This window comes from Falco biarmicus, chromosome Z, assembly GCF_023638135.1.
Source record: "Falco biarmicus isolate bFalBia1 chromosome Z, bFalBia1.pri, whole genome shotgun sequence".
Classification (NCBI taxonomy): Eukaryota; Metazoa; Chordata; class Aves; order Falconiformes; family Falconidae; genus Falco; species Falco biarmicus.
The window spans coordinates 48,554,489-48,567,981 of record NC_079311.1 but is presented as its reverse complement, the minus strand read 5'-3'; the positions used below and the strand labels follow the sequence as shown (position 1 = coordinate 48,567,981).

The 13,493-nt window shown below is 38.7% G+C and overlaps 1 protein-coding gene across 3 annotated transcripts in view; it reads left to right on the top strand.

Annotated features, from left to right (window-relative positions):
- Positions 1 to 13,493, top strand: part of FOCAD (focadhesin) — a 121,404-nt gene that overhangs the window by 79,198 nt on the left and 28,713 nt on the right. For all 3 annotated transcript variants that reach the window (XM_056323863.1, XM_056323862.1, XM_056323861.1), the window contains exons 23-27: positions 4,912 to 5,004; positions 7,158 to 7,246; positions 9,394 to 9,435; positions 12,312 to 12,420; positions 12,927 to 13,043. In XM_056323863.1, coding sequence (XP_056179838.1) covers positions 4,912 to 5,004; positions 7,158 to 7,246; positions 9,394 to 9,435; positions 12,312 to 12,420; positions 12,927 to 13,043 — 450 coding nt within the window. The remainder of the gene's footprint in view (positions 1 to 4,911; positions 5,005 to 7,157; positions 7,247 to 9,393; positions 9,436 to 12,311; positions 12,421 to 12,926; positions 13,044 to 13,493) is intronic.

Genomic DNA, 13,493 nt, shown 5'->3' with positions numbered 1-13,493 from the left:
AGGACATGTAAGTTACTGTAGTCACAGTGGTCAGAAGTCACATAGACCATGGGTTTTCTTTGTTTTCACTATGGCTGCCTGGATTGTACTGTACAAGTAGTCCCTAAGGTTTATCATAGTCACCTGGGCTAGGTTAGCTAGTAATTACCTGTGACTGCTTCAGGTTTTGGAGTAATTCTTCCTATGAGTTTATAGGAATAATTTCTTACCAGCTGCACTTACCTCTGTTGTGAAAATGAATGATGGTCACATATGTTCACATCATGTACCATATGTTTTGATGGTTCTGTAAATGTATGTTTTGGGTTAAAGTTACTAGGCTTTCAGATGTCTACCTATCTTTTCTTTCTTTAGTGGAGGTGAAGAGAACAGTTCATGCTGCAGGCAAAAAGCACAGAGGCAGCCAGCTTTTGGCACACAGGTGTGGTAAATGGTGGTTTTGACAGCCCTTTTGGTGCAATGTTTTTAAAAATTAAGGAGGATGATCTTGCCTTTGTGTTTTTCCTGGTATTCAAGTGTTTTATGTTGGAGCTCGCATAGTTATTTTGCTCTAATAATTAGTCATATTTACAGGCACAGTTGCAAAGTTGGGTGCCAGTGGTGAGTTGTACAGTATTAAATACTGCTCTACAAATAAGAGTCACGTTAGGCGCTCTGTATACTCATAGAAGAAGCATTCCCTACTTCTATTTTAAGTGCGTTCATTAAATGTGCTGTGATGACATGCATCCTTGAGCCATGAAGTGGAAAGCGCCTTCTGTAAATCTCTTTCCTGGTTTGATTTTGATGTAATCAAGAGATTCAAGGGCTTATTCAAACCTTGTATGGTACCTTAAAATGATAATCAGGTTTTCTGGAACAGAATTTGCTGTAGTGTATTCTTCTTTGCCTAGGTATTTGAATGGATCTAGTTCAGATTATGGACTACTTTGTACTGGTTTCCACCACTGTATCTCCTCCAGTGATGAAACAGTATTCAGGAAGTAAGTTTGTTGACAGATTTTTGATTTTCTCCTCCTCAGTCTAATGTGCCTTGGAGAAAGACAATTTTTTTTCTCACAAAGGAATGCTGGAGGGGGAGGATTTGGAAGTGTATGCATGCAAGTATGTTAAAGAGAGCCTGTAAGCAAAATTGAGATTGAAAGACATGCTACTTCAATTTTTGATAGATATGGATATGTAATGCTAGCCCTGTTTATGAAATCACTGAGGCTGCAGTTTATATGTCCCATATGTGAGAAGAGCGTTTAAATACATGCCTAAACATTTCACTGACATATGGGTATTGTCTAAGACATGCTTTCAGAGCCGTACATTGTTAGAGATCAGGTGGATTTAGGGACCATGTGAGTTCACAGGGCTATCAAGGTGGAAACGTGTTGTACTTTTTAAAAGACTGTAATGGATTCCCAGTCTCCCTGGTCTACAGCAGAGTTTAAGATGGGCCATAAATATTAATGATATCATAATTTCTAGCTTCTTTAAACAGTATGATCTCAGATACCCAGGGAAATGACAGAAACATGCTTTATTTCACTGTTCCCTAATTTTATTTTGTGTGCCCTCTGCTGGCTGTTTATCAGTGCAAAATGATCTGTGGCAGCACAAAGGCACCTGTGCTGAAAAAAAGCTCATCAATAATCTTGCCATGGTGTTTGATCTTTATTGGGAGTGCACTGGAGAGGGGAAATGAGCTTCTGATTTCATTGAAAATTACTTTCCAGTCTTGCAGAAGTCTGCAAAACTTGTGTGTTCAGAAGTGCTGAAATACAAGAATAGTATCTCCTGTCATTTGCCAGCACTCTTTGTCTTGGATTTTGGGCAACAAAGTCTATGCTTGTGTGTCATTTCAGGGAGGGATGTCCTTCTTAACCATCAATCAACAGGCTCTGAGTACTAGCTCCTAGCTCATGCTGTTTCTTACTGCCTGAGGTATCAGGGTGCAGCTCTTCCTTGAAAACTACTTGACAGCCTGGTCTGGTTGTGCTGCCTCGTAAGAGCATTGCAGGACCAGTGTGACAGTGTTTCACAACCAGTCATTGCTAGTTCAGAAGTCCCTTGTGCCTCCTTTCATGTGTTTCCCCCCTGCCCAATATCTTCTTACACATAAATTATGTGCTCAAAAGAATCTGAACTTCACTTACTGTCAGCTTTGTCTATGCTCGCTAGTATTAGTTAACCAGTGCTTAATGTAGTTGTTGTTACCACTGTGTATGCAGTGATAGAGAAATAAAGACTGCTGGTTTCCTGTACAGAAACAGCAGGTATCGGCACTGCTTAGGTGATCATCTTCAGCACTGTATCCAGTCATTTTCAGTCGTAGATGAATTTTACTCAATGTGAAGATACCCTTTTGTCTTTATCTCATTCCACGTATCTGCAAACTGTTAACTGCAATGAAGTGAGTTATTTAATTAAAAGCTGCTCAGCAATTCTGCTGGTCATCAAGCACATCTGCAAATTTTAGAGAATATGTGTAAAGTGCTAGTAATATGTTCCTGATTAGACCATGTTGTCTAGTTGCTTTAAATGCAACAATACACCTAAAACTTTCTCTTTCCTGCATGAACACTTGAAGGGTTTCAAAGGCCTGCTTTTTATTCTGGTGCATAATTGTGGATTATGTGGTGAACATTATAGATTATCATGAGACCAGGCAAATCTAAATGCACAAATCTAAAATAGTCTCACAGTGGAGGCAAAGGGGAAGACTAGAGCTGCTGCAGATGCCTCGGGAACCTAAGGCAAACAATTCTCACTGGAGTCTTGACTGCTCATCAGCTTGTTGGAGGAATTGATGAGCAGAGGTGGAAGGAGGGTGTGAATAAAACTTTGACTGAAAGGGAAAGACTAGTATTATTGACTTATTTAGAGATGAGATCTCTTGTTTTTCTGCAGGGTGTTATTTGTATTGGCTGTGCAGTGGAGCAGGTCATCTCTTTTGGTTGACTTTTAGGTTGTCTTTATTTGTATAGATATATTAGTACTAACTCAAAAACTGTTTTTAAGTTCGCCATTGACAGTGGGCATGAAACTTTAGCACAGTCCTTTGGTTTTTGTTCTAATATCCATGTAAAGAAAGAATATTGACCACTTTATGTAGATCATTAGGGGCATAAAATAGAGGAGGTGGAGAAGGAAGACTTTGGAAGATAAATAACAGACAAGAGGAGTTCAGTTGTTTATCTTGGTTAACCAATCTGTACAGAGGAGGCTAGTGGAGCACGTGATGGAGAAAGAAGGGGTTTGCACACCTTGAAGCATGGAGTATATTACATGTTATTAACAGTGACATGTCTCTGTAATAAAATAAAACAGGAGGAATAAAAAGGAATAATAATAACCTTCTGGGATTAAGCCTGGCAGAGTAAGTTACTCTAGGTGGGCTTTGCACAATTTTGATCACAGCTCACAGGGTTTTCCCATAACTCAGGGTGTCTGGCATGTTCTTTTAATTTAGAAATAGGAATTGTATGCCTTAAACAGTGGATACTGAGATATATCCCATCTCACATCAACCTGACATGTTTGTCTTTCCTTTATTAAAAACTGATTACTCTGGAAACTGCTGAGATTAAATAATTTATTTCCAATGGAGTCCAGATGGCTGTGATGACATTTTTTTCAATTTTTTTTTGGTAGAGACAGACAGTAGAAATAATTGGACAGTAGCAAGAAAACCCAATTTTGTATGCCTACCATGGAATATGATGAGATATAACAGTGCACATCCATCATTTTAATTACAGAGCTTGTGTTGTTTATGGGTCTGAAAACACAGCAGTTTAAAAGGAGAGGACACCTGAACTCCTGTCTTAGGGTAATAAAATGTTGCTGCAGTTAAGGCAGTAATGAATAGAGGGAAACAGACTCTTCTAACTATATTTTTTGTGAATTAATATATTTTCATTTATATATTGCGTAACATGCAAGTTGCGGGGAGACAGGTGCATGTATCACACAGGACTCTGACATCTGGGAGAACTTTCTGGGTGGCCTTGAATTTGTGACCCGCTCTGTTTAACTTACCCTTGTAGTTATTTCATTAAGCTACCAAGGGCTAGAAAATGGCTTGTTACTGAGTTGACTTCATTTTTGCTTTTCAACATGTTCTGGAAAAGTCTTTGAGTCAGTTTGCTATGCTGCTTACTGAAGAGAACAACCTTGGGCTCCTGAGGAAAGTCTGTGCACATATGTCACATTGTATAATTGAATGTTTGAGTTATTCTTTTGCTGTGAAGTTGAGGTTGTCATACCTGTATGAGATTTGGGGGCAGGCAGGGAGAGCTGTCACATATTTCTTTAAGCTGTTTGAGGTGGTGCTTTCCTCCTGTTAGTTCTATACTGGTGCTTCCTAGAAAGAAACTTTGTGGTTCCTTTCTTTTTTTTAACAATTCGTTTCCTTAAAGTAAGTTTTAACTTTGTACCTGAACACAGGTACATGCTCAGTCATAGGTACTAACTCCTTTTGAATAGTCTCCCCTGTGTTTAGTCATCTGCTTGTATTTATTTTGTCTGTTTAAAGCTTTTAAAGCACCTAAGATTTACAAAAACTATGACAAGCGTAAACTGCACTAACGTCTTTGTTACATACGTATTTTTGTCTACCAGTACTACTAAGTGTTGTGCTTTTTGCTACATGTAATTCCAGCTCTCTCTGGGATCAATTATCTGTTGAACTACCTGAAGCAACCAATTTTGCCTGGCCTGGGTAACGAAGGTGAAAGTAACTTGATGTGGGTAAAGCCAGAAAGAGAAACAAAGTACATTGTCATTTTAGTTTCCTACAGCCGTGTGTAATGTCCTGTGGGCGTGAGCAAATGATCGCCTGCAAATCACAGGTTGGAGAATATATTCTGCCTGTGTTAGACTTAATGTAACCGTGTCTACCCTTTCTGGTGTGTTGCACAGGTTAACATTCAACCTTCTGAATGGCACCGTTCCGTATTGCTGCCACAGTCCTGGTTAGGATTTATGAATCGAGCCTACAGTGCAGTCCTGCAGGTAATTTTGAGGTACATAATTGTGCATGTTAATGCCTATCCAAGTGGTATGAGTTTTATTTTTACCAGCAAGAGCATTCATGCAAGTAAAATAATTTAAAAATAAAGCTTTAGGTGTTTACTGATAAAAATTTTTGAAAAGGAGATAAAAATGAGTCTTCTGGGATACTTTGTAGAAGGGTAACTTCTGCTTACAGTTCAAGTTCTTGCAGTCATATTCTTGTATCAAGTTGCAGAATGTGTCAATTCTTAATATTTTTAAAATGTGAAATTTTAGCTAGAGCTCTAACCTATTATTTTGGGTAGGAATTTTGTAGTAATAGTATCACAAAGGAAACAGAAGCTGTTGAGGGATGCTTCATTAAACAGAACTTCTCCAACCAGCATGTTATGCTGTCACGCTGTGAAGGACTAGTCTTGATTTTTCCACCCTATCTAATGACTAGAAAATATCCTAAAACCTCTCTTTCATTAGGTTAGCTGACATATCTAGAACAATGTAGTGTCATTTTGTTTTTCAACAGGGAAATGATCTAAAAAACTTTTAACAAATATCTGCGTTCTAGAAGGCTCTCTTTGTGCTACTGGAAGGGCTTATTTGTATTTCCAGACCATGTGAGCTGTTTCCAGTGTGAGCAGTGCAGGTTGCTGAGCAAATTCTAGAAGTTTTGGCTGTTCCTTCTTTTGCTGTGCAACAAAACATGTGCTTCTGTAACATTTGCAAAACATAATGGATCTTGGCCACCAGCAAACCAGCAGATTCTAAGCCGAGCCAGCCCCATTACAAAGCACCCAACAGCTTGTAACTACAGAGGGGGCTATTGTTGCTTGCATTTAGTTACTTTCCTGTTTTGTTTCCTCTCTGCGGCAAGATTTGACCAGAAGCTGGCATTTACCAGACTTGTTTCTGAACGCCTCTCAAGCATTTTGTGGCATTTTACATGGCAATAAAGCCTATTTTGCTTGTTTCTCAAGTCCCTTATTGGAGACTTAGTATCTAACTCCTTGTGCTTTTGTAGTACATTTCATCTGAGATGGCCAAAAAAACCTGCAGTCCAAGTAGTCTGGATAGTACATAATTCAGTTTTTCTGAATAGCTTGTAGAGTACTCATTTCTACGGTTTGGAGGCAGATGTTCATAGAGTCCAGCTCACCAAAACACTTTTGTGAGGGTTTTTTTCCCTTTGGACACCTGGAAGTCCTCTAGTCTTTTATTATGTATACTCACACACTTACACACTTCTTCCAGTTTGTGCATTCAGCATGCTTTTGAGACTGAAATCAACCTCATCATGATGATCCTATGGGATTTAGTAGAGAGCTTAAGCCAATGTTTACGTGTTTGGGGAAATTGTAATAGGTTTTTGCATAGTTTTTATGTAGCCTTCGATTTAGTCCGCTTCTTGAATATGCTCCTTCAGTCTCTGTGGAGAGTCACATTTTGAGTGGCATCTGAATTTACAGGATCAGCTCTCTTGCATTCTCAGGATTTTGTGCACACACAAACTATGAGAATTCAATACCTGAAACATGCAGCTTATGCGCCTGTGTTTTTCACTTAAAGCATAATAACTACTAAGGAGTAGTAACAGACAACCTAAAGAAGGTGAGATGTACTTGCCTCACAGTTGGAGGCAGAACATTTAACAAAGTTGCTTAATATATTTAGGTAACAATTGTTAGCGGCTAGAATCCATATCATCTTCTTTAAGGTACAGAAATAAGTAGGAGGTCACGGGGAGGTTGGGGTCATAGAATGGAAAAGGATGAGAAATTCTGCTTTAAGTAGTGAATCCAGAAGGTGATGTTTTATTCTTGGAATATATTTTAGTTAGCAGGCTTCTAAATCTCGTTCCCTGCTTGTTGTACTCCCTCCCAAGGAAACTTGACACTTTGCATGCTCTAGGAGAGATGTCTCCTAGTGGCCACTTGAGCCATCTGCAGCTTGTTTTCCTCAGAATTAAAAAATTATCAATTCTTTTACTTTTACTGTATTGTGTATTACAGTGGGATCACATATGAAAAGCAGTCAAGTTCACGTATGAAGTAGCCCTCAAGTGAAAGGCTACATCTGTTACCTAAGTGTTCTCTGAAGAAATCTTACGATGATTGGCCATGTAATATCCACTTCTGACTTACTCTGTAATTCTGCAGGGGAGGCAGGCAGAGCTGGAGATGCAGTTAAAACATGGAAAAGAGGATCCAGAAGAGGTGCAATACAAACAATTTACAGCCTGGCTCTGGTAAGGAAGTCCTGTCTGCTCCTGATCACTTGTAATGACAAGCGAGGGGTCAAAGGAGGGCAAGACTTCAAAGCCTTTAGTTTTGTAAGTAAGGCTGTAGGAGCACTAATTAAAAAATAAAAAACAAACAACAGACCACCACATATACAATGACCAAGGCAGGGGAGAGTGCGAATAAAGAGACTGCTGGGTGATTGTAAGGATTCCCATATATGGGTTCACAGGTGCCTTCCCTTTTACAGTTCCTGAAGCTTTGTGGTGTAAACAACTGGATGGAATGGAAAACTGTATTTGTTTTGTCATGTTGAAGCAGAGGGATTATGCAAAGAGAAAACTTACATGTGGAGACTTAAGTGAGCTGTCTCATTGAAAACAGCTTGATAAAACAAATGTAAGCCATGGTATGACGTATGATGTAGTGAACTGAGACACAGCTCAATTTGTATGGTAAATTGACAGTGCTGAGCCTGAGGTTGTTGTTTAAAACCAGACACCCTAATCCATATCCTCAGCTACTTCTGCTTCAGTCAGCTGAGGAGTGTCTCTCAGTCAGGATTTAGCCATGTATGTGCATGACCAGGGGGACAAGGTGGTAAGTAGGAGGCTTCATGCAGAGAAAGGACCACGTATCCATAGGCAGTATAAATATGTTTCTGTGCTTGTTCATAAGTGCATTGGGAATGAAATATGTACAAGTAAAACCAAAATGGCCTTTGCCCATTTCAGTCACAAAGGTGTTACTAAGTCCCACTCAAGAGGAGTACAAGATTTGTGTCTGTTGTTTTGGTCCAGCTAGTCTAGGTTAGTGGGTTTCATAGTAGGATCCAGAAAGATACACTATAGTAGAAGAGATTATTTAGGTAGCAGGTGGCACAATTTTCTGTTGTTGCTCTACCCGATCCCTTTCTTGATAGGGTATAAAGAGAAAACATTTTATCTTTCTCTTTAGGAGAATGCCTATAGCAGTGCTGCTTTTATAGATTTCTCCTGAGCTGATTTCTGTTCTGTATTTCCTAAGTAGTGTTAATGTCAAAAATGAACAGACTTCCCTTAAACAGTAGCGAAATAAAAGCAGTAAGTAACTGGGGAGCACAGTATTAGCTTTCATATCTTTTCCTGTTCTCCCTTAACTGCTTGGTGCTTCAGGGCTCTAACTTCAGTACCCATTAAGCATTCGTGTTGCCCACTGGGTTTAACCTGGTTGTAGAGAACTTCATATAAGCTGTAGTGTTAATGCTTTATTGTTTAAGTACTGTGCAATTTTGCATTGGTATTTGCCAAGTTGGTCTAAGTGTTTCTGGTGGAGCTGGGTTTGAAACTGTGCAAAGATGGTGTGGTTGTGAAGGAAAGTCTGAGTAGGTCTCTTTTAAAGCCTGAGAATAACTCAGTCTTATAACATATGGCCCTATTTTATTAGGCATACATTTTTAGTCTTCTAATCACATGTTGTGGAACTGTGGTTGGAGTGTAGCTTTTTCTGTAGGGTGGCAGTCGTGGCCAGGATGGTGTTGTATGTTGCTGTATAGAGGATCTCTTTTCTTACCCAAACCTAGCAATACAGAAGATTCGCTGCATCTCTGCTTCTGTCTTTATATGAATGCAAAACTAAACAAATGCAAACAAGTACCCTATTATAAATCAACTACAGTAATGTGTAAGAAACTAACCACTCCTATGGTTTTCATTTAAATGGATTCAGGTTACTCTACTGCCTAATAGCATAACTGCCCATAGTGGTTTCCAGCACTATAGTAAGTGCTGGATAAATTGTTACAGTTGTCTGTTGTAAAACATTTTTATTTTATTATGCTAAGACATAGCACAGTGATCTGGAAACTTACGTGTAACAGCTCCAAGGACAGATTTACAGCTATTGTATGCACCCACATTTTACAAGAACTGGAATGAAGTCAAATAAGAGCCCTTTATAAAACATTGGTAGTGCACACGAGCATGAAGAAATGTTCAGTGGTACATAAGCACGTTTACAGTTTAATGCTTGTGATTAATTTGCGCTAAGTCTTCTAGTAGCTAGATGAGATAAATGTTAACCTAGGATAAATGTGTGTAAGGTATAAGGAGAAATTAACTGAGTTCGTGCTATAATATAATGAACATGATGTAAATTCTTTCCGTTTCTATTGCAGGGTCAGAGATATGTTGACCGATGTTATTAAAGGTGCTTCCAGGTAAGAACTACTGGTGTATTACAGATGAAAATGAGGTCTTTTTTGTGGCAGAAGATGTAAGATGATAAATTCTGCAATTGGTTATCTACCCAGTTTCATGATTTCAGGAAAGGAACTCTTTCCCGCCTTGTGCTTTCAGATTTTTACCACTGACTGTCAGGCTGATGCCTAATTTTTTGAGTAAAGCCTGGGTAGTGCTATATGGGCTGTGTGTTACATGTTTTGGTTTTTAACGCTTTGTCTCAAGTAGCTTCATTTATGTAGAAGCTGAGTGGTCTTTAGTGGAGTATTGGCCCTTCAAAACTGTCGCACTTTCTGTTAAGGTATCTGTCTCTGTGCCCAGATGTCCCAAAAGGCAGGAAATTACATGTTTTCAGGTTGTGAAAGGCTTGTTCATTTGCTATTAGAATTAGCATGGCTTTCAGGCAGCAGTATCGTAACCTTCCTTCATAGGCTGCTGAGGTGGTTGGACTTCCTCCTTTCACTCTCCACTGGCAGCTAGCTTCCTATTTAACGTTGCCCTTGGTTAACCTGAAATTGGCCACTTGCACCAGGTTAAGCAAAAGCATCAAAAATAGTGAATCTTCATAAGAACAAGTACTTAGAGGATGCCATATCATAAAGATGTCATCAGTGAAAGAATTGCAGGGAAATCTCACAGGCCGTTTCAACATTGGTATTCTTGTAAATGTATAAAAGACCAGTTTGAAATATTTTTGCAACTTGAGAGTTCTGGAGATTTTAATTAAGACTTTCCATAAAGGTTTGAACTTTTCCTTTTTTAACTTATCATCATTCAGATATTTAAAACATTCCCAGCTGTTCCATTTCCTTACCTGTTGGTCCATCTTGAAGGAGTCAGTTAAAGAGGGTTGAAATAGGAAGATCTGTTTGATATTTTAGTTACTCAGTAAAAATACCAGTGTTCTAAGATAGTAAAAAGAGATAAATAAAAGAGGAACAAAATAACAAACTTCAAATATATCATATTCTGTGTCCTGGGATTAACATTATGGTTTTAGTTAACTAGTTTTGCTAATGAACTTCTGTGAGGTAGGAGCATTGCCTAATTTGAGAGGGATGGATGAATAACATGCAGCTTCCATGAGCATGTAGATTTAAGTTTCTGTCTGAAGTACATAATGAAATGTAACCTTTTAGATGTTGTTGATCAACAGGAACAAAGGTTCTGTACATAGATTAGGAAGTTATTTAAGGCAAGAGATATGGGGGAGATTTCAAAGAAATTAACTAAGCACCTACTTGTAATTATTTTGAAGTGTCTCTTACCTGAAAGGAGGTAGTTTTATTGTTCCAAACAGGAGAGGTCAATGACTTTCCACTAAGATCTGTGTGCCTTATTTTAAGAAGCAAACCACTATCGTAGTTTAACCCCAGCCAGCAACTAAGTGCCACATAACGAATCTCTCACCACCCCAGACCCTGCCCTCCTCTGGTGGGATGGAGAGGAGAATCAGAAAAATGTAAAACCCATGGGTTAAGAAGAGTTTAGTAATTGAAATAAAGTAAATAATAATAATAATAACAACAACAAGAAAAAAAATTGTAATGAAGAGGAGAGGGAGAGAGAGAGGAATAAAACCTAAGGGAGAAAAAAAACAAGTGATGCGCAATACAGCTGCTCACCACCCACTGACCGATGCCCAGCCGGTCCCTGAGCAGTGATCAGCAGCTCCTGGCCAACTCCCCCTGATTTATATACTCAGCTTGATGTCCCGTGTTGTGGAATATCCCTTGGCTAGTTCAGATCAGCTGTCCTGGCGCTGCTCCCTCAGAGCTTCTTGTACACCTGCTCACTGGCAGAGCATGGGAGACTGAAAAGTCCTTGAATTAGACTAAGTACTACTTAGCAACAACTAAACCATCAGTGTGTTAACAACATTATTCTTCTATTAAATCCAGAACACAGCATTGTACCAGCTACTAAGAAAAAGATGAATTCTATTCCAGCCAAAACCAGGACAACCAGAAATCCAGAAAGTATTTTTGTTAAGAAAATGAGATCTTTGGGTCTGAACAAATGCCTAAATTTGCAGTGTAGGTGTATTTTTACTGCAACAGTTGAGGAAGTTTTTAGAAATGGAACACTGATGCAAAAAGTATAGTACACTGTCAACTGAGAGAGTTCCAACAAGATTATATTGCATATAACATTATATATGTTTTCTGGGAATGACTGGGTTATCAACATTTATCTTTTCATGAAACTGAGCACAATTATATTCTTTCCTATTTGTAGGTAGCAGATATTTTTTTCTTGGTTCCTTAAAAGTAAACATTTGCACTGTGGTGGAAGTTACTACTCTTTGAAACCTGTTATTTTCCTTTATGTTACTGTTTTCATAACACAGGGGAGTAACTTTAAACTTTTTTTTTAAGCTGAGATTTCAGTGATGGCAGCTCTGCTAAATCTTCTGAACAGATGCTGTTGCAGTGAAGTGGCACCTGCCTCTCTACCGTTCTCTGTTTGAAGAGCTTTTTTTGTTGTTCTGTGTAGAGATAGTACTAGCTAAGAACAACTGGTGCATTTCTGTGAGTGCTACTTGCTCTGCAGAGTGGCAGGCTTCATTATAGTGGAAGCAAGCTTCTGGTTTTATACAGCTTTGTTTGTGCTAGGCTTTATATAAAAGGCAAACAAGAAAAAAGACTGAAACACTTCTGTCCTCCATTCTTTCTCTAATTCCTGAGATGAAACGCGATAGACTTTTGCTGAGCTAGAAGGCAGCTCAATACATTTGCTAGGTACAAAGGCTTTCCCTTGTGGAACACCTATGGCATAATGTTTTTGCATTGAGATACGTGTTTTGTTGTCTGCATCTCTATTATGCTTCTTAACTGTGCCTTTTTCTGTCCAGAGACAGCCCAGTGGTGAAAGGAAACTGTATTTTTGCCTTAACTGGTCTTGCAGTTGCTGTAGCCAAATACGAAAGCAGTCTTTCCTCAGACGCTGAAGGGATGCCTGAGGTGAGTCAATCTGCGAAAAAAGTTCTCTACTTTTAGTGAAATAGAATGAAGCAATATGACCAGGTGTTTGGGGCCTGGTAAGTGGATGTGAAGTACTTCATATTTTGAAGTTCAGATTTCACCCTGCTCAGTGAATGCCATCTGGTAGCTGCTGTGTGATCTGTACAAAAGCAGTCAGAGTTTGTAGGTGCCTTCTCACAAAAAACATAATGACTTAATACATTTTTTTATTGGTGTTGACAGATGAGATAGAGGTCTAGTGCACACTGAAACCCAGCCAGACTCTTTCTTACCATTTTTGCTTTCACTGCATAGAACCTGATCAAAAGTAGTGTCTGGAGGGTCAGCATTGGCAAGTAAATATGCTTCTTACTGTATGTAAGCATGGCAAAATAGTCTCATTCCTGATGGATCATAGCTGGAATATCAACTGCTGAGCTTCTGTTCAGCTAGGACACGATTTAAGAAAAAAAATAAGCATCATTATTTGATTTTGGTTTTTACAGACTGAACCCGATTTTATTCCCACAAAACACTGGATTTATATGGTCACAGAGACTCTCTTTAGTATTGTGAATAGCCGCTATCATCCTAAAGGTCAAGTCTTCCCATGTTTCTACCAGGTATGTGTTGTGGTGTTAAAGGCAACCAAATAACGTCTGTATTTCGGAGTTCTTAGTGTGGAATTTCCTGTTTCTGTTTGCCCTGTAGTAGTTATAATAGAGGAGAATCAAAATTTTTCTTGCTTTTGTTCTTTTTATTTCGTTATGTTTTTTGCTTTTATTTGGGTTTGCCTTGAGTTTTTGTCTTTATTACCAAAATAGTAAAAACTACATGTGAGGACACATGAATGAAAGAAATTTTTAAAACAAAAAAAATCCATCAAAACCTAAGAATATTTGGCACATATGTACAAAACAAAACTTTTTAATATGAACAGACTCTCCTCAAACCACACTATCAAATCCTGGAGTGATTCTGACACCGTTCTTTAGGGCTCTGAAATCTATTTCAATACTTTCTCAAAATGTGATAGTTATGGAGCCAGTGTTTCTTATTTTACAGTACCTCTT